General features: G+C 40.7%; 1 protein-coding gene across 2 annotated transcripts in view; it reads left to right on the top strand.

Annotated features, from left to right (window-relative positions):
• The first annotated feature begins 4,845 nt into the window (after positions 1–4,845).
• Positions 4,846–27,362, top strand: part of LOC111577678 (thrombospondin type-1 domain-containing protein 4) — a 52,466-nt gene continuing 29,949 nt past the window's right edge. Inside the window, exons 1-8 of one of the 2 annotated variants that reach the window (XM_035954548.2) lie at positions 4,846–5,272; positions 5,482–5,617; positions 5,956–6,010; positions 6,202–6,271; positions 7,484–7,806; positions 9,424–9,856; positions 12,567–12,669; positions 15,766–15,902. In XM_035954548.2, the coding sequence (XP_035810441.2) occupies positions 5,982–6,010; positions 6,202–6,271; positions 7,484–7,806; positions 9,424–9,856; positions 12,567–12,669; positions 15,766–15,902 (1,095 nt within the window). In that variant the 5' untranslated portion in view covers positions 4,846–5,272; positions 5,482–5,617; positions 5,956–5,981. The remainder of the gene's footprint in view (positions 5,273–5,481; positions 5,618–5,955; positions 6,011–6,201; positions 6,272–7,483; positions 7,807–9,423; positions 9,857–12,566; positions 12,670–15,765; positions 15,903–27,362) is intronic. The other variant, XM_023284054.3, reaches the window with a different exon arrangement.

The following is a 27,362-nucleotide window of genomic DNA, read 5'->3' as shown; positions in this document are numbered from 1 at the left end:
AAATTATAAAAAAATCAAATAAAATTAAAAGAATTATTACAAATAGCATATTTTAGTCAGAACTGTTCCAAAAAAATCAGTAAACAATTTAAATTCAATTAAAAAAATAGCTTAAGTTAAGCTAAACTATGCAAACAAAATTAAACCAACTAAAAATGTGCCTGCTGTGCTTCATGCACAGAGCTCTCCCATCTCATTAGATGAGTTCATGTTTAATTGAAAGTACCGAGGAAAAATTCAGAAAATGTAACGTTTGCACAAGACAATAACAATGTAGGAGTCTGCTCCTTGTTACGTGCAGACATCAGCACTGAGTCTACTGCTCCTACACACTGTATGTTTACTCAGTACTACAGTTTATACATGGAGGTTACTTTGACTGATGTACTCTGCTACTCGCCTATATTAAATTAATATGAAATAATATGAAGGCTGTTAGGTCGTTGTGTTTTTTTCTGTTATTGTTATGCCTGCGTTTGGACAGGCTCAACTGGAACTCACTGTTCATCTGGTTGTATAATGACAACAACTAGTAGAAACCGACACTCATATCCTAAAAAACTGAATGAGTGACGAGTGACAGCCTTTTATTTAATACCAGTTATTATTGCCTGGATCATCGAACCTACTGTTATTCTAACTGAACCCTTGGATCACAGCTAACAGTAAATCAAGGCAGTGTTTTTTCTGTCACAACAGCACCACTGATAGTGTCGGCTGCCAACGCACAGTGAAGATTTGCCAAGAAGAGCTCAGGTAATGAAAACAGGCCTCGAACATCCTCTGCTAGACTGCGAACAAGCTCTCATTTTCAGGACGCACAAAATATTCACAAAGTGTCATTGTTACATGTTTGTTAGATCCACTTTCTGTTAGTTTGCTTTGTGTAGCTCCATTACTGTTAGTCAGCGTTTCCCAAAATACTTTTTGGCAACTTCCAGGCTACATGTCTGAACTCGTACAGCTGCAAGTTTCCAAGTCTTCTGTTTACCAGTGTAATGCTATAATCATAATTCTGGACATACAGGGGAGGTTAAAGTATCATCAAAAACAGTCAGTGAAGGGAGAGCATCGCTGCACTAGTATGGAGTGACTAAGGTCATGCAATTTTATCTACATAATCTGTGTTTGGGTGAATGACAAGCAATAAACCAAAGCGCCGGTTGGGAGGCTGCAGTGATGATGGCTCGGCCCTCTGATAGACTTTTGTGTACTTGGGACACGAGGCTGCCAATTCGTTCCACCTCACAGGACCAACTATTAGTTTCTCCTGGAATGAGACAAGTGTATTGTTTATTGTGAGCCATGCACTGCAAAAAAAAAAATAAATAAATAAAAAATCAAGAGAAAAAAATCAGTGACTTCACTCAGTGAAATAATTCAAAATTTTGGAATTGTAGTCAATCAAAATACAACACCTTAGTTACCATTTTTGGTATTTTTTAAACAAATAAACCTTTGCTGTAATTTAAGTTACATTAACCCTTTCACATATTTATAAAATGCCAAAATGAGTAAAACATTACTACACTGCAGTGCACCTTATCATGCTTCTTTTGCCTTAGGATGGATATTTTTTCCAGTGTATGTCCAGAAGCATGTCATTTTCATATCATGTCAGATAGCAGCGACTGCATCTCATCCAGAGAGGCCTTCAATGGGTCATCCGGAACAGTGGAGTCATTAGCGATGCCTTAATTGGAGGCTTGTTTGCCTGTGAAAGGTTTGGAAACATTGGGGTTAAAGGCAAATTCCTGAGCAGTATCAACATCTACGCACCAGTGAGGAAGGTCAGAGAGGGCAGCAACAGAACCAGCTGCCCTGTAGATACACACTGTACACAAACACACTGTATATACTTCCCCACAGTGCAGCAGTACATGGATGTGTTGATGGATGTAGAGATACAGACTTATGCTACTGATATTCATAGACCTATTGTCACAATATTTGCAGATTACGTTGGCTTTACATTATAATGAAGCTATTGTGAAGCTACCATGTTTACAGACAATGGCTATAATGAGCTGCTGTGGTATAAACCGCTGAACTATGCATAGCTCTGCTTTGTTTTGTCAAAGTAAACAGGCTGAAGAGAACAATACATGCAGCTTTTCAGTTTATAAATATAAAAATAGTGAACATCAGTGGATTCAGCCAGGAGCAAAATGTCACTACATTCCAATACTTTAGAGATTACATAGAGACACGTAACTTTACTACAGCCCTCATTAATTAAGAAACTGTTGCCACATCCCATTTTTACATTCATGGAAAAAAATCTTAGACCACCTTTCTCTTCTTCAATTTCTTGTTCATTTTAATGCCTGTTACAACTAAAGGTACATTTCTTTGGACAAATATTATGATAACAAAAATAGCTCATAACAGTTTAATTTAAGAGCTGATATCTAGCCATTTTCCATGGTTTTCTTGATAATGACCAAAATCACTTAATTTCCAACATCACTATCTATGGCATTGTACTGCCACAAACAGTGCCTTTAGGTGTTTCATGTTAGGAGTTAGTACTTGATTGCATAACCTTTATTTCTGATGACTGCAGCCATACATCTTGTCATGCTCTCCACCAGCTTCTGACATTGTTCTGCTGTCACAGCAGCACATTCCTGTTGCACAAATTCTAACTAATTAGCTTTGTTTTTGGACTTGTGGTTGTCCATTTTGCGTTTGATGATTTTCCACAGATTTTCATTTGGATTTAGATCTGGTGATTGAGCAGGTCAAGGCATGGTTCCAATGTTCTGGTTCTCCATCCAGGCTTTAATTGACCTTGCCATGTGGCAAGGGGCATTGTCTTGTTGGAAAATTCAGTCATTCGAGGCATGTAAGAATTTTCCAGCTAATGGAAGAAGACTGTTTTCAAGAGTAGTCCTGTACATGACCTGGTACATTTGCTCTTCACACAATTGCATTTGCCCTGTTCCACCCACGCTGAAAAAACCTTAGATTGTCATTGATCCACCCCCATGTTTTACTGTAGAGGCAATACAGACTGGATTGTAGTCTTCTTCAGGCTTCTTCCTAACCAGTAAGTTGGCTGGAGTGGGCATCAACTAAAAATTGAATTCATCACCGAAGAGAACCTTAGCCCAATTATCATCAGTCCAATCCTTGTGATCCCCAGCAAAGAGTAACTGGGCTTTCCTCTGCCTTTCGTTGATGAAGGGCTTCTTCTGTGCCCTGTGTGACTTCAGACCAGCTTCAAGAAGTCGGTTTCCAACTGTCCTTGCTGAACAAGTCACATTTCTCCACAATGTCCACTCATTTTTAAAGTCCCTGGAGGTCTGACGATGATTCCTGACACAGGAACAGATGAGTTCATGGTCACCTCGCAGGGTGGAAAGACGTTTCCTGCCGTGACCAGTTATCAGTCTGGTAGTACCATGTTCAGCTTGTTTTTTCTTGATGTAATGAACGGCTGTCTTGGAGATCTTCAGTTTATTCGCTACCTGTCTCTCACTCATGCCAATTTCCAGCAGTGCCAAGATGGTTGCGTTTGTGGCTTCACATAATTCTTTTGGCTTGAATGTAAGCAGGAAACCACTCTAGGTCTTGTTTTTGCATGTGCAGTGCTGCTTATATAGTCTACTTATATATATATACACACACACGCACACACACACACACACACACACACACACACATATATATATATATAAATAAAAATTTAATTTCATCTAAACTTGCATCTGCACTAAGTCATGACTGAACTCAAGTAACATGATTCTACTCAATGAAGTCTGCCACACAACATTAGCTGAAATACACAAGAATTATTGGTTGGATGATGTGGATGATGATTTAACTGAAATTCAGAAATTGCTGTTGTGGTTCTCAGTTATATAGATTATATGTAAAAACTATAGATATCACTGTTAATCTGTTTTGTGGATGATGAAATATAGACATCAGCCCAAAATGAACACTATCAGACAGACACTTGCTGTCATCGTAAAACTTTATAATTTAGTTTAAAATATTGACATTAAAATAAAAATAGCATGTTTTATATGTACGTAGATGTGGTTTTCTTATTTAGCTCAGTAAGTGTAATATTTGAAAAAGCCTGCCATCACAGTGAGAGTAGGAATAATATTATATTAACTTATTACAGGAGAGATCTAATGTCTGCAATGAGGTGGAAAACACACGGAAAGGTCTCAGTATCACCAGTTGGACACAAACTTAATATTTCCTGAAAACAAATCAGCCATATCTCAACTGAAGAAAAAGTTGTGGTGTCTCAGAATGCTTTACGAAATGTTGGGTTCAGTGCACCTGGAGTCCTTCAGATTTCAGTAATCAAACAGTGCGAAGAGCCCTGCAAACACTTCTGTTTGCCCAGAAGAGAGAAACTATAATTATATACTTAATACTTATATACTGTCCCTTTAATTCTGTTGTCTTTCCACTTTACATAAAACAGTATTAAGTTCTGTGTGATGATTGTTCTGATAAAAATAGTTTCAGAGTGTGAAGAATCTTTGCCAACTGTATGCAAACAGAAAAATGAGAATGCTGGTGTCCCTGCTGCTTTGTGGTATAAAGTGTAACATCAGGAGCAGAAGCTGAATGCAGTTATCTGATGTCATATCAGGATTTTTTGGCTGCCTGTTCTAATAGGCAGAAACCAGGCAGCCAGACAGGCACCAGGAGCTGCTCTGAGTTATGGCTTCACTTCACCTGATAAATGAGATCGTTTACCTGCCTCTATCTCCAATGTGGACATCTCACTGAGAGGGAGGCGTGTCGCACAAACACCGGGGCTAAGCGTTTGGAAAACTAATGCTCCCTCTCGTCCTCACGCGCAAACGTATCCAAGCGCGCCGCCGCCACTCACGGAGGGGTAAAAGGAGGAGACCCTCACCTCCATATTCATAGCACAAAGTCGCACACTCAAAGACTAAGTACTAGTAGCGACAGGGGGCGCAGCAGACGGTGTTTTCTGTCCGTCGTGTCCGTTTCCAGCTTTCTGCAATTCGCTGTCTTTGTGCGTAAAAGCAGGACCGCAGGATTCACCATGATGACCAGGCTCTGGGGTTTACACTGTGCCTGGCTTTGAGTCACTACTCTGGGTACGGATTAACTGACTTCCATGGCTCAGCACCAGGTCTCTGGAGGGAAGCCCTGCATTTCTACCTGGATTAATGTTTCGACTGTGAGGATACCTGCGCTTGGATAGGAGACAGTAGTTGGAAAGCGCAGTGAAGTACCAAATCTTTCACCGTTCCCGCATCATAGCCTACAGGTACGTCTACATGATGATATATGGGCTGTTATTGTCGGCTCTTTTGTAATAATGATAATAAAATAATGATTTTTATGCTCTTAATCTTTTCTTCTGTGTGATCAGTATTTACGTAATTGTCTGCAGGACTTTTTGATCATAGTATTTGGTCCAATAAGCTTATTTTAAAAGATGAAACCCAGAGCTGAGATATGTCTTTTGGTGTGAAGGGGTGAAAGTCTTTCCCCAACTGGAATGAACCTCAGATCCGCTGTCTGAGGGGGGCGCAGTTTTCCAGCAGGGGGTCTCCCTCATTAAGAGCCAGAGAGGTCAGATAGGAGGTCAGAGGTCAACTCACATAGTCAAGTGAGTAGAAGTCATATATATTTTTTGCTTGCGTCAGTGTTTGAAGGGAGTCGGGCAGAGTGATGTAGTGAGTAAAGGAGAAAAAAACCTCAGGATTCTGACAGTGGATTATTCTTGATGTCACTAAAGCACAGCTACCATTTTTGATGCAACCACTATGTATCATCCAGAGAACATTTGTCAAACTGTAAAGGTGCGCTGATGCTCTTCTGTACGTTGCTGGTGAGTTGAGAGAATCTAATCCTCTGGGCTTTCTGGACTGTGGACACACAGCAGTGTTGAAAATGTCACCACCGCTCAGGTGTATGCTAATGAAAACTTATCTCTTTACACTCAAGAGTTCAACACTAAGAAACTAGGAGCTATGCAGGAAGCCTGTTTCTGGATCACCAGGTAATATAATAATTTGTGTATTAACTTGTGGCCAAATGCAAACGAATGTTTGTGTTCCTGTTTTTTCTGTGACTGGCTCATTCTCTGAAACTGATAGAAAATGGTATTTGAATAGCTGCAGTATATTTTAATTTATAAGCCAATATTTCCAACTTGTCTATTCAGTAATCCCTTCTGTCTGTTGTCTCCAGAGTTTCTGTGCTGCTACTGCTGCTCTGCTCAGACCTCCTGGACAGCCAGCACGCAACAGACCACAGGAAGGTGAGCAGCAGTTGCACAGCAGATGGTGCCACTAAAAAATACATCTGTGTTCTAACATGTGTGATCTGTTTGATATCCTCACCCCCATGATGTTCGACCTCCCTGTGGTATTTCCAGGAATTTCTCTTTTTTGTTGTTGTTTATCTGTCAGTGCAGTTGCATGGTTGGCACAGCAAGTAGAGCGCTCATCTCCAACAATGACGTGCACCACTGTGTCTTGTCAGCCAAATGCCACCCTAAATAGCAAATGAGAGTATTCCAAGGGGGAACCTGATCAGGGTGATAATCTATGAACTTGTAATGAGAGAGAGTGAAAATCTCAGTTTATTGCAGCACAACAGAGAGGACTGATTTCAGCTGTCAGCATATCACCTCTTAAACCCTGCAGCCACAGGAACCACATTGAAGAAAGTTGTGGGTGAACCTGACGGACAGATCAACAGTCTAGTGAGTTTGTAGGGGGTCAGTGCGAGTCGGCTCCATGTGTTTCCACTGGGAGTCCAGCTGTGTGACCTATTGGTGACCCGGAGATGACATTGGCATTGAGTTACAAAAGCTGAAGCAGTAGAAGAGGCGAGGGGGAGGTCCGAGGTCTCTCTGAATAGCTGCACAGGCTGATTGACAGCAGAAGAGCTCCCTGCCAACTCTCCCTACTGCTTCTGTATTCTCTTTCCATCCGTTAAAAGTCAAAGACAGCTGAGCTTTTACTACGGCCATGTGTTTGCCCAGAGAGGTTGCTGTGAATGAAGACAAAGTGCTCCTTAAAGAGCAGGATTTCCACGCGGCTCCACGGATAAAGCCGGCTTGGCACAGTGCTGCTCCTGGCAGGTTCCTCAAACAGAGAGTGCAGTGATCGCTGCTAATACGTCCCTGGCACAGTTGCACAGAGGGATAGAGTCAACAGGGAGAGATGCAGGTAGCCAATAGGGGATAGCCCACTAACAGACACCCACTAATCAGCCAAATCAGGCCTTTACAACCGTGAACAGAGGTCTGTTTCATGAACAGCGGTGGGGGACGGAGGAGCGGGATAGTCATGGTGATGAGATGAGGTCACTGACTTGAGCTTTTATACAAGGCCATGATCTGTGGAGATTACACTCTTGTTGATGGACACTTTCCATCAGTCTTTGGCATTCACATCTCGTGGCACTAACCCACTTCTTTGCACTTTGTGGTGTCGCTAATCAAGGCTGTTTCGTCTGCATACAGGTTCCTCAGAGGGCAGAGCCTCAGCAGGAGTTCAGGGCCGAGCATGTAGAAGTTCAGGGCTCCTGGGGAACCTGGGGGTCCTGGTCAACCTGCTCCCGGACTTGTGGTAAAGGGGTACAGGAGCAGACCAGACCCTGTCTGCCTTTGTACACTCCATCCCAATACCCCTCCAGAGCAGTTGGCGTTCCACCTCAGCAACCAGGACAAGTAATTTCAGCCCTGCGGCCTACCGTTCCTCTGCACCGCAACACAGCCAGACCCTCCAACAACAGCAGCCGTGGAGAGCAGAGGAGGGAGAAGGAGACCAGGCCTGGTGGACGCAGGTATGCAGCGGATACAGGTATCATCCTGTGCAGAGTCATGGAATTGGTTTTGGGTTACAAAACCATCTGATCACTATATTTACAAGTGGAATTTAAAATCTTTCCTGTATTTTGATTTCATTTCATTTCGACGAAGGTTTAGATACAGATGAGTGACAAAAGGAAAAAACGGAATACTAGAGCAACGTAAAATAATGAATACAGGGCTTCCATATAGTCTGCAAGGAGTCACTGAATGGTTTGTGTGAAAATAATATGAAATAGATGCTTTGACACCAAATGATGGAATATCTCCTGGAACAAAGGTGCTCCCTAGACTTATACAATCTAAACTAAGGAATATTAAATGACATTGTGAATTATGGCCCAACTTAACAAGTGTTAGGGCATCACAAATGCAAATAAGCCGGGAGCAGCAATGACTGGTTTATTTCATGTGGTGTTTCATAGTGGAGAACAACTGATGTAACATTTGGCAGATTTTCACTTGTGTTCACAAAAATTATTCCAATACATCATCTAGACTAGACTGTCTAATTTGACACTGAAACATAGAAACACTAACTAAGTGTAAGTAACAATAGCAGTTTAATTTCACTTCGGTGACCCTGCGACTTTTTGGCAACCCCTTGGATCAGGAACATTTACTTGTACTCTACCGTCTGTATGCTACATACCTTCACACAATTTAAATTTGTCAGCCGTCTGTCTTTTTCCAGCTTCACTTTCATTCATAAAACCAGTATTTTATACATAAAGATTTCTTGTCGGAGCTGTCAAGTGTTACAGTGAAGTTCATCTCCGCCATCTCACCGAACACCTCTGTGTCAGTAATGACAGTCAAACTGCAAACATTTCGGACAAGCAGATAGAAGTTTATTATTTTGTGATTGTTAAGTGATTAAAAATACTAAATGTTTTAAATAAACCTCAATGTTATATTTTTGAAAGTAATATCTCTAGCTATTGCATTTTATCGCTATGATGATGTTCAGCGAAGCACATTTAGCATGCTCTGCGTATTGCAACTCTTGGCCTAGTTGAGACTTGCAAGTCCTTAAAGAGCCTGTATGGCTGCGCTGCATGCTGAGCAGCCTGGTCTAAAAGTGACTCTTTGGAGCCATCACCATGGGCCATCTGATTGCCCTTCAGTGGAAAGCTAGTCTTTTATGGCTCGAGTCAAAAGCTCGACTTGTGCTTGGCAGCTTTGTGACCTCCTTCCTGTTGAGCTTGCTTTTAAACAAATAGCACTGACAGCTGAGTAATGGGGGGTTGTTTGAGTTGGAATCTAAGAAGCCAAATAACAACAAAAGCTTCCAGAACTCTGCTACTGGGATCCTGGGGCTTCTTAAAAGTTGCAGTTTGGATGATGGCCCTCGACAGTTTCTTGAATAAAAGATGACATTTAGTTGAAACATCCCTAATTGAAGAAGAAATTGTTCCAAATATACTGCATGCCCTCTGCTGTACAGCCTGTGGCTTTAGAAAGACAGGTGGATATTTTCTGAGACAGACACATGGATTCAGTTCTGTACCAGTTAGGAGGAGCATGCATAATCTGGAGATGAGGATGATAACTAGTAAACAATGTTGATCTCTTCATGATTGTGTTTTCAGGAGAGTCTCCCAGGTTGTCCCAGGGAGGTATGGCTATGGGAGAGCCCCTTATGTTGCGCCACTGCAGACGAATAGAGGCCAAGGCTCTGAGACACCTCGACCCCACAGACAGAGACGCTCTGCCGCAGCTAATTCCCACCACACTCCTGCTAGAGGCCACAGTGACCACAGGTCAAACAACCTGGACCCCTCCAGCAACCTCCATCGCTACAGCAGGCCCTACACACACCCCAGAGCACAACAGCCCAGAAATAAGCAAGTCTGGGCCCCCCTTTACCAGCCGAGTTCAAGCAACCAGGCTGAAGTCCAGCAGGAACTCCCATCAGGTAGCCAAACTTCCAGCCTTCAGCAGCACCAAGAGAGACCTTACAACCCCCTGCCTTCTTCCTTCTGCACAGGAGAGCACGCTCACTACAGGATCTGCAACAGTAATGTATGCAAGCCTGCCTTTTCTTCTTATTCTCACCGTGCTTTGGTTTGTAATGGAGTATTTAAACAATTTAATGTGGTCTGCTTCCGACGTTGATTCATTTTTATGGATATATATGGTGGGTGGGAAATGATCACATGCAAAATGTGTAGATTTATTTCATTTTTGAGGCTCTGATAAAGAAGGAGCAGACATTCACATGAATTCCAAAATAAGATAAAAAATAAACACTGAAAATACAACACAAAAAGAAAGATCTAAATCTTTCCTTTTTTCATGACTTTATAAAACCTGAGATTAACCTTGCTCAGGAAGATAATGTGATTAGCTAAATCTTCAAACTAAAGAACTGGCAGTCATTTACAGTGGGTACGGAAAGTATTCAGACCCCTTTAAATTTTTCACTCTTTGTTTCATTGCAGCCATTTGCTAAAATCAAAAAAGTTCATTTTATTTCTCATTAATGTACACTCAGCACCCTATCTTGACAGAAAAAAACAGAAATGTAGACATTTTTGCAAATTTATTAAAAAAGAAAATCTGAAATATCACACGGTCATAAGTATTCAGACCCTTTACTGTGACACTCATATTTAACTCACCTGCGGTCCATTTCTTCTGATCCTCCTTGAGATGGTTCTACTTCTTCATTGGAGTCCAGCTGTGTTTAATTAAACTGATTGGACTTGATTAGGAAAGGCACACACCTGTCTATATAAGACCTTACAGCTCACAGTGCATGTCAGAGCAAATGAGAATCATGAGGTCGAAGGAACTGCCCAAGGAGCTCAGAGACAGAATTGTGGCAAGGCACAGATCTGGCCAAGGTTACAAAAGAATTTCTGCAGCACTCAAGGTTCCTAAGAGCACAGTGGCCTCCATAATCCTTAAATGGAAGAAGTTTGGGACGACCAGAACTCTTCCTAGACCTGGCCGTCCAGCCAAACTGAGCAATCGTGGGAGAAGAGCCTCGGTGAGAGAGGTAAAGAAGAACCCAAAGATCACCGTGGCTGAGCTCCAGAGATGCAGCAGGGAGATGGGAGAAAGTTCCACAAAGTCAGCTATCACTGCAGCCCTCCACCAGTCGGGCCTTTATGGCAGAGTGGCCCGACGGAAGCCTCTCCTCAGTGCAAGACATATGAAAGCCTGCATAGAGTTTGCCAAAAAACACATGAAGGACTCCCAGACTATGAGAAATAAGATTCTCTGGTCTGATGAGACCAAGATTGAACTTTTTGGCGTTAATTCTAAGCGGTATGTGTGGAGAAAACCAGGCACTGCTCATCACCTGCCCAATACCATCCCAACAGTGAAACATGGTGGTGGCAGCATCATGCTATGGGGCTGTTTTTCAGCTGCAGGGACAGGACGACTGGTTGCAATTGAAGGAAAGATGAATGTGGTCAAGTACAGAGATATCCTGGAAGAAAACCTCTTCCAGAGTGCTCTGGACCTCAGACTGGGCCGAAGGTTCACCTTCCAACAAGACAATGACCCTAAGCACACAGCTAAAATAACAAAGGAGTGGCTTCAGAACAACTCTGTGATCATTCTTGACTGGCCCAGCCAGAGCCCTGACCTAAACCCAATTGAGCATCTCTGGAGAGATCTGAAAATGGCTGTCCACCAACGTTCACCATCCAACCTGACAGAACTGGAGAGGATCTGCAAGGAAGAATGGCAGAGGATCCCCAAATCCAGGTATGAAAAACTTGTTGCATCATCCCCAAGAAGACTCATGGCTGTACTAGCTCAAAAGGGTGCTTCTACTCAATACTGAGCAAAGGGTCTGAATACTTATGACCGTGTGATATTTCAGTTTTTCTTTTTTAATAAATTTGCAAAAATTTCTATATTTCTGTTTTTTTCTGTCAAGATAGGGTGCTGAGTGTACATTAATGAGAAATAAAATGAACTTTTTTGATTTTAGCAAATGGCTGCAATGAAACAAAGAGTGAAAAATTTAAAGGGGTCTGAATACTTTCCGTACCCACTGTATTTCACAGCTTCATTAAGTGACTTACGTTGCAAACTTTGCAATTCTAGGCTGAAGTCTCACGTGAAAATGTAGCGCATTTTCTGTACTTACTGTAAAGTAAAACAGCAATTTAAAAACCCAAGTTGTTGCACATTTCACTTGTGATCCTTCTCGTCCCTGGCATTTGCATCGTTTTGCAATTAAAGATTTCATAAAATTCAAAGCTTCTGAGTGCTGACTCTAACTTCAGTACAAGAATATTGCCACAGCTGTTGGCTTAGGTAGATTTACTAGTTAAACTCCAGCTTTAATGTTCAAGAGTGTGGGTGAGCTATGTTTATCTGATGTGAGGTTATGGAGTCTATCCTGTGCATTAAAATAAATTCACTGGTCCTGTATATTGTCTGTCTGGTGTGTGATGACATAGATATTCAAGCAAAGTAAAGCAGACCAGAGAATTGTTTAGAGAAAGGATATATGGAGAGACTTCAGGGAGGTTGGGTTTCACTGGAGAGTCTTCATAAATACTGGAATCTACTTACTTTTGTTAAGAAAGACAGAGCTGCAAGTGAAGGTTTGGAAACAGTCAGATGAGAGAAGGCTGACTAGCAGTCAGTCATAGGCTTCAGGTTTTGACAGGGAGAAGCAACTGTAGTTACAAACGGATTTACCTTCTGTATCTACAGAACGTCTTCATGGAAAATGAATGGATGTGTTTTTCTGCTCCATCCTCAGGCCTGTCCTCCATCCAGCAAACACATCCGAGCTGTGCAGTGTTCTTCTTACAACAACCAGCCTTTCATGGGCAGGCTGTACGAGTGGGAACCTTTCAATGAGGGTAGGCAGTATGAATATATTCATATATGTGCAGTTTGTGCAGATGGTGAGTTTATGTATGTAATATTATTTTCACTCTTATGTAGATTAGCCTACATATCACCTCTGCATCTATTGACCTGATGATGACACTGGATGAAAAGCTGAGGGATCACAGTTTATCCTGAGGGTGACATGATGTCCATCCATTCATTATCTATACACCACTTAATCCTCATTAGGGTCACGGGGGGCTGGAGTCTATTCCAGCTCACTTAGGGTGAAGGCAGAGGACACCCTGGACAGGTCACCAGTTTATCACAGGGCTACACATAGAGACAAACAATCACACTCACATTTTGAGTTAACCTCAGCATGTTTTTGGACTGTGGGAGGAAGCCAGAGAAAACCCATGCACAGGGAGAACATGCAAACTCCAAGCAGAAAGATACCGGGAAGGTCGGGGCGCGAACCAGCGATTTTCTAGCCACAAGGCAAAAGTGCTAACCACCAAGCTACTGTGCAGCCCATGGCATGATGACTGTATGAAATTTCAGTGTAATCCAGTAGTTGTTGAGATCTTTTACCCAAAACTGCAACCTCATGGTGGTCAAGTATCAATCAGGGGATCACCATACCGCCACTTTGGCAACATGACTGTTCAAAGTATCTGGCCAGGGATAGAAGTGGTTGACTGACCTTGCTAACCTCAGAACCACACTGAAAACATGGTTTGAAAAGTGACAACCAAAACTCACTGTGAGTTTAAAAAAAACAGACTCAGACAGCGAAATATGAGTCAGAGTAAATACGTAGAAATGCGCAGTCTGCCTCATTTTTTTTTTTTTTTAAAAAAGAGCTAATAAAAATGTATAGCCACGTGTCGTGCTGAAATGTCTGACAAGTCAAAAGTACTCCACATAATCTGAGGGTCAGACGCGTTTCTCAGTTAACTACATTTTCAGTGTGTTACGTCTTCAGCTGCCTGACCTCTGACCTATACGAACTGAAATGTGCTGTGATGTAAGGACTGCAGTATGTCACCTGTCCACAGACTCGCTGATGAACGTTCATTCATAGCAGCTCACTGACCTTACTCACCTGAGGCATCCAGGCAACCGTCAAAACACCTGATGATCTGTCATTTGTCTGAGAATTCTAATGGAAATAACAGCCTCCAAATTAATATCCTGTCAAGCAGATGTGTATGTTGAGATCTTGTCTCTGTGCTGCGGCCGGGACTGACAGGTAATGCAGATGTAAAGATTAAATAACCTAAGGTAAACGTATGAGGGTGAGTCTGGATCATTTGACACACATCTTGAACAGTGTTTAAACATATTCTTGTACATCTGTTTAAGAGATGCCGAGTTTGGAGCTTGTAGTATCTAATTCATAAAGCACATGAACAAAATGGGAAGCAGGGATCAGGGGGCTTAGTGACCATTTGCTGACGATTTTTCCGACATCAAATGGAATCTTTTGTCAGTATTTAACTTTTCTTTTAAAGAACCATTTTATAAATACTGAAAAAGACATTACTTGTAAGCTATTACTATGTTTCCACTCACCACAGTTTTAAAACCGCAGTCAAGGTTAATCAAATGCTGTTGTAGTGCTTTGACTGAAATTGAATTTAACAGAAAACAGCCACAGGGTAAGATAACACATCTCCATTATTGTATTAGTAACATGGTACCATAATGTTGTCCTGGTCCTACATGTCTAACAGACCTCTAATATTTTGGTACATGAGGTATTTTATGGTCTGTGGTTGAATATTACATTATTGTTGCACTACTAAACAGGCCAAAATATATATGTACAGACACTGAAGGTGCATTTATTGTTCTCTACACATCCAGGTTTGTACTTACATTTCACACATTTGTAGATTAATTGCTTTTCTGTTAAAATGTACAGCAAGGTTAGCATGACATCAAATTTTCACTATGCAATGGTTATGACCACAATGATATTATCATGCTATCTATCATAAATCTGAGCAAAAATAATTACAGTAAATACTTTGTGTATGTTAAAATTATTGAATAATTGTAATAATTAGTCATTTTCATCTTTAACATTGTCTAATGTGCATTTTGTCATTGTAATTGACAAATTAATTACATTTAACATTTGAGTGCAGGCAGGTGGTGGCAGAGTCTGTAACCAGAGCTGTGTGTTATTCCTTTGTTGGATTGTCAGTGAGATATTCACAGGCACTGGAATATTTATGATGTTATATATGTATTATTAACATGCTATCAATAATTTATTTAGTTATAATCCATACATAAATATCACAAAAACCCTAATGTAAAGTTGTGTATAATAATTAGTTTGCCAAGGAACATGAGTTATGTGACGATTGGCATACGTTTGTCTGTCCATCTGTTTGTCCGTCAACGCTACTCAAGAATGGAATAATGGATTTGGATGTAATTTTAAGGGAAGGTCAGAAATGACAAAAAGACCAAGTGATTAGATTTTGGCAGCGATGCGGCTTATAGTGGATCCACGGATTTATTAAAGATTTCTGTATCATTGCGAGATAGCAGCACGGCGTCACTGTAACTATGACTACAAATGAACACAACGTCAGCTGCCTGCTGATAATCACATGATTGCGATCCTACTTCAAATCAACAAATCGACTTATCGGGACTTATCCATCAGAAATGATACAAGGAACAGTTGGTTAAATTGTGGGGGTGTTTCAGAGTCCGATCAATTCCTGCCGCCCACTACATGTTTAGGTCATGTGATTCGGTATCCGTACATAACGTACACATGCACAACACACGCCTGTGCTCAGCAAAAGGTCTTTTTTTTTTTTATGGGTACATCTATATTAAATGGCCACATTCTATGTTGTCGTAATTTCTGATCATCAATAACTAATAAACAAATGCTGCATTTATTTTAAAAAATGCTGCATTTCTACCAATGCCATATGAGGGAATGAGCAGCCTTGGCGGAGTACTGAGTGCTTTTCTTATTGTATATTTGTATACATCTGTAACTCTTTTTCTTTTGCTCTTTTACTTTCTTTTGTTGCTGTGTATTGTGACAGTAATATGTTTAATATGACTTAAGTTTCTACATCTCCTTTCAGTTCCTGGGGAGCAGCACTGTGAACTCAACTGCAGGGCCATAGGGTTCAGGTTCTATGTGCGACAGTCAGAGAGGGTGATGGACGGAACGCCATGTGGGCAGAATGAGACTTTTCTCTGTGTGGCGGGAAACTGCACGGTAAGCCAAGAACAAAACTTTGTTTTAAATTTCAGGAAAGAAGGTTATCCAGGAATGGATTTAGTTTTCTTTATCAACAGCACAAGTCTTCATGTCCATGTGATTACATGTATTTACAGCGAGAACCTTATCAGTACTGTCATAATCTTCTACTGCTGGCACCACTTCACTGGATAGTGTGTGAGTTAGACGCCTTTGCGCAAGAACAGGCAGCTCCTTTGGCCACCCTTGGCAAATTTAAAATCCCTGGTGTTGGTGACAAGGCATCTGAAAATAATGCAGCCATGTGCTTTACACAAAAATAAAATGCTAGTGTGGTCTTCACCAAGCTGTCTGTTACACCCTCGCTGTGGATCAGTGCTTTCACCTGAAGGAGGACGTGGTTCACGGTATGTGCGTCACTGTAGTGGTGATGTAGTGATGTCTGTGAGCAGCAGAGGGCAGCACAGCATAAGAGTGAGATCTCACTCTGTGGTGTTGAGAAGTGAAGGTCAGCTGGAAGGTTTCACCCTGTTGGGCTGCTGCTACTGCATGTGTGGGCCTGTTTATACCTGACTATGTGTTCACTGTGCTGGAGTCACTTTAAGATTCTTTTGATCAGAGTTTAACTCTAAGAAATATTTTGGAGAAAGGGCTCATTTCCACTTGGTCCTGCTGACCTCTCTCTGTTAACCCCGTGCGTTTCCCATGCACTGTAATCCAGCAACAATCTTGGCCACATTAAGATTTAATCAGAACAGAAAACCCTCTGATGTCTGATTTTGTCCTTGATCACATTTGCAGTGTTAACACTACATGTGGTCCTCCACATCGGTCCAGTTGAATTATTATCAATAGTGGAAACTAAATTGTGTTTGACGAGTTTAAATCAAGCAATTACACAATCTGCAAAGTGATCATTTATTTTCCACCTTTACATTTTTGTCGCTCATTATCTGAAGATTCAAACTCACAAGCAATTTTTGAGGAAAGGGAGATTTTTCAATTTCCCCACTGAGATTGTTTCAGCTGGTCCAGCCATTTAAACAGGACATCCCCTCAGCTTCAGGCCAAGATATAATATAAAAACATCTGGATGATTGTATTTAATCAGAACTGTTCTCATGATTGGAATTAAAAATTATTGTAGGGATTTTTAAATGTTTACAGCTAGCAGTGCAAGTTTTTCTCTCCTGCCCAGGAGTTAGGAAGACCCTGCAGATACAGACTGTGACATATGGAATATACATAATCCTCAAAGCAAGAGATGTCATTGCATGTATATCGATAAAAAAGACCATAGCAGATGGGGGCTGAGCTGGTGGAGGGAACAAGTAACACAGCCGCTCGTCAGCAGCAGCATGGAGCAGGAAGGAACCACGGGGAAGAACGAGGAGTTGGCAGCTCAAACAGATTGTTTGAAGTGTCAGTCATCATTGGTGCCTGTTTGGATCAGCTGACGGTCAGCTGGTTTGGTGCACTCTGCTTGACCTAACATGATACTTCATAACTTGTCAAAATACCATAATGAGTGATGGATCAAAATGTAACGAAACTTTTAAATTGAATAAAGTCCAAATCAAATCAGTAACATGAGATGTTTACTCAAGAACTTAATCAGAGGTGTAACATGTTTTTGTTGACAGCTTGTCAGATCTGGCTAAACAAATCTCAACAACAGTAGGATCAGTTGCCATGATGTTCTTGAAGCCCATAGGATGAATCCTGCTGACTGAGATAGTCCCCTAACTATTCCTCTAGTGCCACCAAGAGGTCGATATTTGAGTTTTAAGAGACAAACAGTGGATGGATTGCTGTGAAATTTCCTCAAGATATTGAGGACAAGGGGCTGCACAGTGGTGTAGTGGTTAGCACTTTCGCCTTGCAGCGAGAAGATCCCTGGTTCGCGTCCCGGCTTTCCCTGGATCTTTCTGCATGGAGTTTGCATGTTCTCCCTGTGCATACATGGGTTTTCTCCGGGTACTCCGGCTTCCTCCCACAGTCCAAAAATATGCTGAGGTTAATTGATCATTCTAAATTGCCCGTAGGTGTGAATGTGAGAGTGCTTGTTTGTCTTTGTATGTAGCCCTGCAACAGACTGGTGACCTGTCTAGGGTGTCCCCTGCCTTCACCCGAGTCAGCTGGGATAGGCTCCAGCCCCCCCCACGACCCTAGTGAGGATTAAGCGGTGTATAGATAATGGATGGATGGATATTGAGGACATTCATGTCCGTTCCCCTAGAATCACTTTTTCTTTAGTGCCAGCAGCAGATCAAAACAACTTTAAGCTCTGCCCGGAAGCCAACCGGCTGCTGTACCCTGTGGATGAGGAAGGAGTACGACAACTAGCCCGAGTCCATTTTGTACAGCAGCTTTGTACAAGCAGCAGGGTTGCTTCACAAGCATGTAGGAGGCTATATGTTACATCATGTGTCACTCATTAATATTATAAATCTGCTGTTTTCAGTTGTTTTTCCACAGTAAGATCACAGTTTACTCCTTTTCTGGCCTGACAAGCATACAACAGGGCAAGATGGATATTTATTTTAGTTCATATTGAAAAAGTTTGGTCCCTGTTTGTGCAGTTGTAATAGCAGCACCACCATATTCAGTTTTCTATGGCCTCATTGTCTCATTTCCATCAAAATTTGTACACGTTCTTTTGGGTCAGACTGTTTTTTTGGCTGTTTTTCAGACCAAACCAATGAGGTCAGTGCTAATATGATGTAAAAGTAAAGTGTATTAAATTCAACACTTACCCATTAAAGTCCTGTTAGCTAAAATGCAGCTGCTTCATATAGATTGAGTGATATTTCACTCTCAGCTACTGTACAAACTGGTGCACTGTCCTCCAGGCACTGAGAAGTGTTACTGATATACCCCAACCTGGAGCTCGACCAAGAACTCATCCATCAGATCTGGATCAGAGCCAAGTCATGCAATAATTTCTAACTGATTATTTCAACCAAGGCAATCCAACAGGTCAGAGCCTGTCTTTACGAGATACACTTATAGTACATTTATCTTTAAGCCCAAAACACATTGATGTTATTGCCAAATAAATAACTATTTGTGTGCAATTTTCTTCAACTCTAAAAACCCTTAAACTTGCTTTTTGTATATCCTGCTTTGAAACTTAAATCTTCAAAGCATTCATAATTTGAAGAAGTGATGCCACTTGTTGCACAGTGGAGAGTTATTTAAGTACTTTAAGTAAAAGTACTAATACTACACAGTCAAAGTACTCTAAAACAAGTTCTGCATTGAAAATGTTTCTTATGTAAAATAATTTAAGTATGATCAGTAAAATGTACTAAAAGTATAAAAAGTAAAAGTACTGTGACCTTATCATTAGATTACTATTACTTATGCATGAATGTAAAAGTGTGGTTTTGCTGTTTAGGTGGGTTAAGGTGAACCTAATTTGATATTATTTCCTATAGGGTTGTAATTTTAGATATTTCTTTCAAATCTTTTGATTATTTTCTTCATGAATCCATTGATTGCTGACTTCAACAAAAAAATAAATAAATACAATAATCAAAAGAAAACACCAAATCTTCAGCACATTTGAAAAACCAAAACGAAGAAACATTTACATTTTTCTTGAAAAACAAGCTCTTCAGCTCTATTTATATAGACTATTGAACTGATTTTAAAAAAGGATCATGTTCTATAAACTCTTTATATGTTAAATTTAAAAAATGTATATTTGTAATTTAAGTAGAGCAGTCAAATGATGTAGTGTAGTAAAACATTTTCCATCTAAACTGTAGTGGACTAGAAGAATAAAGTGGCATGAAAGGAAAGGACAGATACCTCAAATTTAGACATGAGTACTATATACTTGAGTAAAAGCACCTGCATGCCGTTGCTGTAGATAGCACAGATACAGAACATGAACTGACTACCCTTTGTGTATACGGAATCTCTAAAACCTTGTAATAAATAAATGTCACCTTTTTCACCATACTTAATACTGTTGTACACATTACACTCTTTATTCTGTGAAGTTTTACAGTGCAGAAGTAGGCGTATAGCCTATTTTCCATCATATAGACTCACTTTGTTGAAAGTACACCTTGAGTTCTCTTGTTTGTGTGAGTGTGTATGAATGAGTGTATGTCTGCAGGGGAACTTCTGTGTGAATTATAACTTTGTGGAAATTGAGCATGAAGCAAGAAAGCTTATTTCTCAAGCATGATTTGATAGTTTACCTATACCAACACACATGTGTACACGATAAACTTACACATCAGATATGGATAGATTTTGTTATGTCCTACATTTCAGTTGTTCATAATATGTCTTCTATACTACCAACAACAAATGTTAAAGGATTGGAAGAGTAAACGGACAACATCACGAGTTTAAATCAGCCCACATACTGAGCAGAAATTTCTCATCTCTTAGTCTTTCTTTTGTGAGTTCTTTTACTTTGCAGCGATGTCTGGAGGTAATTGTGCCTTTCATATTGGTCCCATTGTGGTTCTCTTCTGTGGCAGTGACAGATTTTTCGATACTTAATCAAAGTAATGAAAAATTAATTCAAAACATTCAGACTTTACTTTGGTGTTAGGGGGAAATGTGTCTCAATTATTCAGTTTTTTTTTTTTTTTTAATCTTCCCATATTCAAACCACAGAAGTTGTGCGCTTGCTGTGGCGGCACACTGCTGCTGATTACAGAGGAAATACTGCCTCGCACCACACAGCCCTCAGTTTGTGTGGTCCCTCATGATTCTGCCTGACATATTTCTTGCTGCATGAATAACAACCTACCTCTGTCCATTTGACCTTTTGGCCTCTAGTGCCTCTGCAGACCTCTATCTCTTTTGTCAGAATCGGATGTAGCGAAACCATTAAATTGGCCTCTTACAAAGACGGCAGTTAAAGGTCAATTAAGATCAATGCCCTTTGGGTTTTTCGCTGCTTTAGGTTTAGTCTGACTGGAGGGTTTTGTGGGATTTTATCCTCATCTTGCTGCCGTTATCATTTTCAGTTGTATTTCTTTAAACCACCAAAATCATTATGAACTGTGCTAAGTCTGGGATGTGGCGTTGGTGCCCCTGTAAATAGTGTTGGTGGGTACTTGTTTTGCAGGTGGGGAGGTGAGCACTGTCTATACAGTGGCAAACACAAACTCTGAAAGAACTGAGAAGACGTGCTGTATTGCACAATACAGAAACCCTAATTAAAACTCGCCATTTTCAGCGTCTCGGTTGCTGTTTGGACCTTGTTATTGTTGTTTCCTGTAGTGAATGGGATTTTGAAAATAGCCATATGTAGATAGCAGAAGCAAAGAAGAAAGCCACGTGAACTACACAACAGACATAGCTGATATACTTAAAGTCTATCCGGGGAGTCCGGGGAGTCAGGCTAACCGTGAACTTCCTGAGATAAAATGATATCACAGTTTTGGGATGTAGTTGCTGTCAGTTGCAACAGACATTAATAGGGATAATTCCATCAGCACGAGGATGAGTCCAAACTGTTGGATAGTGTCGTAAAAGTACATGGCAGGTTTGTCCGGGCACGTTTCACTAGCTTACCAATGTCGTTCATTCCATAATAGTACTTTGTCTTCCTCACATACAGTCTACACTGTGGCTGTAAGAGTATCAAAACAAGCAGTTTTTCAGTGTTCAGGACACTCAGCTGTCTTTGTTTTCTGCTGCTACAGCTTCACTTTACCTCAAGATATGCCTTAGATGTGTAACAGAGGCTCCACGGGGCTGAATCCAAAATTGCAGAGCAGCGCTGCTTTCATTATTGGGCAGCTCAGCACACAAATGATGTTTGTACAGATGAGCATTGAAGTGAGTCATTATAGTATCTTCAAGCCATGTTAGTAATTAATGTCTTAGAAAAGTTTGTTTTTCGTTCTCTGTCTGTGGTCTGTTTACATTATCAGAATGTTTGGGTGAGTTACTGAGAATTTAGAGCTTCAAACACTTTTATTACCAATACATCTTCTGACTATTTTGTTGTCACTGTGGCAGCTCCTACCCGTCCAAATATCACGGTGTTCCAAATATCACGACTACATCTAACAAAGAGAAAGATAATTTAGATGAAAAGAAAGACCAGGAATCGTTTAGTGTTGAGCAAGACTCCTCAATTCCTAATTCCACAAGTGGGCAAGATGAAAACACGGAAACCGACTGTCAGGATAAAGAAATTCAGACAAATACCTCTCAGTCTTCTGATCCATCAGCTGAGAAGGCATCCAGTTCTAAAGGTACTACTAATGAATTGGAAGAATGCACAGGCACCTTGAGAAGCAGTAATCATGATGCAGAATCCAGCTTGCAGTTTCTGGAACATCATTCTGAAAGGAACTCAAAACATGACTCCATTTGGACTCAGTCTTCACTCAAACTGATCCAGATTTGGTGGACTCCCTGGACTCAGACCTAGACCTGTCTTGGACCTTCTGTTCAGGTTTCCCATCCTGTGAACCATCAAACTGGGGCTGTTGGGAACCGCTGGTCTTACCTTCCTGGTTCTTGCTGTCCTGTCTGGATCAGCACCAAACCTCCCGACAACACGTTAGAATAACAAACCTCTGTCCTTCAACCCGACGTTCACTTCCTGCGTTCTCTAGTTTAGACGATGCCACCATCGGAGGAGTGGTGGAAAAAAGGGAAATTATTTACTACCTCATTTTGTTGTCACTGTGGCAGCTCCTACCCGTCTGACACATAATGTAAAACGTGTCAGAAAAATAACTACTCTGCTCATGCTATGAATACTATTGGATTCCATTCTGCTTCAAACAGCTACATTGCCAACACCTAACCACAGTGCAAGCTCTAAATCTCAGCATGTATAAAAGATTGAATTTGCATTGAAGTTATTTTTATTGCATTACATCCTATCTTGCAAATAAGCTAAGAAGAAAAGCACAACCTAATAGACCGAAATTATAGGTCTATAATTTTTGAGTGTTGTGTTAAGTACTGCATAATTGTTATCCTTATACTCTGTGATCAGTGTCCTCTAGATTCTACTTTGTCTTTTAAAAGTGGAGACACTGAATATATATATATTTTTAGGTTTCATGTGTGTACAAGTCCATTTTGGAAAAGTGTCTTTGAGGCACTGACTCGCTTGAATGTGGTTCCTCATTTAAGATAAACTCTGAAAGAAAGGTGCCTTTATGGTGGGAATTCCATTCAGCTGTGACTTTGCTCCTTTATTACTAAGGAAGTGCATTTGAGAAGGGTGTGTGTATTTTTAAAGGGTGATCACTGACCACACACTTCTCTGCTGGCGGTGGTGGGCCCAGCTGAGGGTAAAAATCTATCTACAATGGACTATTACAGGCCCGGTAGTAAGTTCACACTGCTTCCTGCTGCTCAACACGGTTAGGTGGGAGGCAGTGATGAAATAACAGGAAATCCACTTATGAAGGCTGGAGTTTAAATCTTGTTGATGTATGTGGACGATAAATGTGCCAAGTCTTCCATGAGGTTGTAAATGCTGATAGACGTTGCAACATTGACCTGATGGATTTCATCAACGATTTTGATGCAATGTTATCCCCTAATGAAGACAACATATATACAACAAGAGCTACGTCTGACCCAGTGCAGTGCCGAGGTCTCAGTAACAGCCTTCCTCTAGGACTGGCACATTTCCCAGCACCCGGATCGCGGCTCTGGTCCAAACTCATCAAACAACAGCCGAGGCCAGTCCTCACTTCTCTCCTGTGACAGTTGCATCTGTTTTATGCATTCCCCGCTGCGGTGGACAGGCAGACTTGTTAATATGGGGATGACTGCTCTGATATACAGCCTGCCTGGCACAGACTGGTGGAGATACCTCAGTCCTATCCCTGTGATGACAAGCCCCAGCTGGACACTACAGGGTGTTCCCCATCATTACCCTCTGCAGATGGTTGTAGGTTCATGTCAGCAGAGCCTGTTTTTGGACAGTAACAGATATGAGATGTATTTGCTGAAGAAAGATGCTGTCTGTACAATCAGTGCTTACAATACCATCCGTCCATCCACTTTCTGTACGCTGCTTTATCCTGTGGAGGATAGCAGGTTGCAGTTGAAATGTTGGTCACACAGGTCACAGAATGGGCCCAATTTTAGCTCTTTGAAGGATATTTTTAGTCATGCTTGGCACCGAAGCTCCAGGGGAAACTCTTGACAGGAGTGCTGCAGTGATTAATCGAATAATCATGCAGTTGTTAATTATTAAATCATTCAGCAGCAGCTACTTTGATATTTGAATAATTGGTTTGAGTTATGTAGAAAATATAGTCTAAATTCTCTCATTTCACCTTCTTAAATGTGAGCATATTCTGGTTTCTTTCCTCATCTCTGACAGTAAACTAAATATTTTAGGGTTGTGGAAAAGAACATGACATTTGAGGACATCATCTTGGGCTTTGACTGAAATTTTTCATGATTTTCTGACCATTTTGTAGAAAATAATCAATAGATTAATTGACTGAAAATGCTCGGTAGTCGCAGCCCTACTTGAAAGCCAGCAATGTGGGACTCATGTGACCAACAGACAGTCAAAGGTGTTAGCAGGCTTCCTTTTAGTAGTCTGTTGCCAAGCTCATCTGCTTATGTTGTAGTGTTAGATAAACAATGAAGAAGAACATAACACAAGAGTTTATAGTATTTTTTTTAACCTGCTGTATATCCTTATTCCTTTACTATTATTTATTTTGGATTTAATTAGAATTAATATCAAATAAGTGTGGCTATAATTAACACCCATTCATGAGAAATAAACAGGAAGTTGTAGCAAGCTAACATTTCTCTGAAAATGGCTACTTTTTCCCAATATGTTAGTATTCATGCAAACATAAATTCTAGTCTACCAGATCACATCAGAATGCCTTCAAAATGTTACTGTTCATTTCTTACAATCCAATGACACAGTTACTGTAATTACACAGTCAATTCTTCAGCGTGCTCGACTCACAACAGCATCTAGAAAAGTTGTAGTCGTAGTAGTAGTTATACCTACTAAAATCTGGGATGTCTTTGTGAGTTTGTCTTCATCATTAGCAACGCCTCACCAAGCTGCTATCATGACTGTAAACTCTTTGTGTTGCTAAATCAATAAACCTAAACTTTTCCAATCTGCCCACTACTTTACAGATCACTACATATTTACTGAAGTCTAAATACATAGGAGGAAGAAATAGGAGATACGATTTGCATATGATATTGCGAAAATAAATAATAAATTACCGAAAATTTACACATTTATGTAATGCGTCATTAAAGGCTACAATAGAGACACTGATTCTTCTTCTGTGGTGTGTCAGAGGTCGGGTTCAGCCATACAGCAGCAGCCCTGAACCCACTAGACTCATTTAGAGACACTTGTTAGGACACTTGTCACTGTCAAGAGGGCTTGAATATGGGAATTCCAGTTTGAAGACAGTTGAGACAAATGGATTTGAAGATGTGCAGGGGATGACAGATTGATGTCTTAGTTTGGCCTCAGCTTCCTGGCTGTCGATGGGCCCTGGCGTCCCCCCCACTGGCTCTTGGTGGCCCACATCGGCCTTTACTGGCTCTGTGTGACCTGGCAAACTTCAGCAGACTCCCCAGGTTTCGGGGGGGTCAGACACTTGTTGTGCGCTGCCACACCTCCGCTGGGCTCTGCTACAGCTCATAAAGTCTTTCTCCGGGAGACGGGGGAGTGTTTAACCTTGTGCATGAGGCCCTTTCACGCTGTGAGAAAGCAAAGTGTCTGCATTTGATGGGATCTCCATTTGATGGACGACACTGTTTCTCCGCTCATGTCCTGCGTTTTACATTTGGTCTGTTAATTTTCTCTGAATAACAGTTGTATTTTCACAAAGGATTGCCTCGGTTCTGGTTGTTTCTCTTTTAGTCTTTTTTGCAGAAGCACAAAAAGACGTCAACTGGTATAAAAGAAAGGGTTGTGGGGTCGATTATTCATGACCAAGTGACGAATTAACAAATGATATTGGGAACCTACATGTATATGCTATAACAGACCCTGATGTCAGCAATTAGAGCAACACAAACACCAACACAAAACTTGATCAGGTTCCTTTGTTCCTTGATGTTTTTCATATGTTTAGGCAAAAGAGAACTTTTCAGCTTTTATCCTTCAGTATTGATAGGACATGATACATATCCAGTCAGATAGGGCTGTGGGCAGGATATTGCCTGAGTTCGCAGGGGTTTTGGATACAGATAGAGAGACATACCAAAACAGCACATTTTCAGATTTTCAATTTGATGAGAATCAGTTAGAAAAAAATAGCTGAGTCAGTCACTCTGTTAGTTCACCCCTTTGGTCCAGGCTGTCATATTTTTACAAGTAAAAGAGAAATGTTGCACATGAAGTTTTCAGAATACACAATCCTGACTTTAGGTAGATCTCTTAGCTTGAGTGCCACAATGAGCTTGACATTTTGGATTTGATTTGAAAATGTGTGGATAGCTATTGGATTGATTGCAATGACATTTGAGGTATGTAGCATGACCAGTAACTTTTCTTATTCCCGATGCTTTCCAAAAATGGTGCCATGAGGTGGACATTTTTGGTTCAGAGTAAACTATTTCTTGTATTGCCAAGAAGTTTGGTGCCCAAATTCATGCCCCCCCAAGGATGTTTTTAAAAAAAAAAAAAAAAAAAAAAAAAAAAAAAAAATATATATATATATATATATATATATATATATGTGTATATATATATATATATATATATATATATATATATATATATATACTTTGTTAATTCCTTAACTTTACATCTAGTAAAATCATCCCATCAGATTTTGAGTCTGATCCCAAACTTTTTATTTATGACCAAACGTACACTGTTGATATCCCTGTCCTCCTTAACTGTACCAAGTATTAGCCTGTTGCCACATTAAAATAAGATAATCAACATAATGAACATGATAAACAGCATGCTGTCAGTGACCCTGTAAGTACAGCCTCACAGAGCTTCTGCAGTTAAACTCTTGTTGCTACACTGTCTGCCTTATCTTTATTTGGTGCCACACAGGACTGTTTGACCACAGGAAGACCAAAGGTGTTTGAACTTCCATTTCCTGATCATATTCTGGCAGCTCAGCTAAACAACAGCTGGGCCAGCACCTTCAAATATTGGTGTCAGCAGAAGTTAGAGAAAGTATTTGGAAAACTGCTCCAAGCATTTTTCCTCTAAAAATACCTCCACTAGACTGCACAGATGCAGGAAGTTCACATCATATGCAATGAGAAAAGGGAGAACTGGGATCAAAATCCTTTATACACCACGTAGACTTTATTCAATTATTACATTACGCATCGTGAATACAGTTTTGTAATTTTTAGTTTGTCTGCTGTATAAACTGAAATGTAGAGCTCTCGTCTCTCATTCGGTGATATTTTTCCATTGTCGAATGTGCATCTCCTTTACTTCGTGCTGACTCAATATCCTGATAAACTCGCTTTCCACCAAGTTATGGGTTCAACATGTGT

Source organism: Amphiprion ocellaris, chromosome 1, assembly GCF_022539595.1.
Source record: "Amphiprion ocellaris isolate individual 3 ecotype Okinawa chromosome 1, ASM2253959v1, whole genome shotgun sequence".
In the NCBI taxonomy this organism is placed as follows: domain Eukaryota; kingdom Metazoa; phylum Chordata; class Actinopteri; family Pomacentridae; genus Amphiprion; species Amphiprion ocellaris.
Note: the sequence above shows the minus strand (reverse complement) of the source record. Positions and strands in the feature narration are given on the sequence as shown.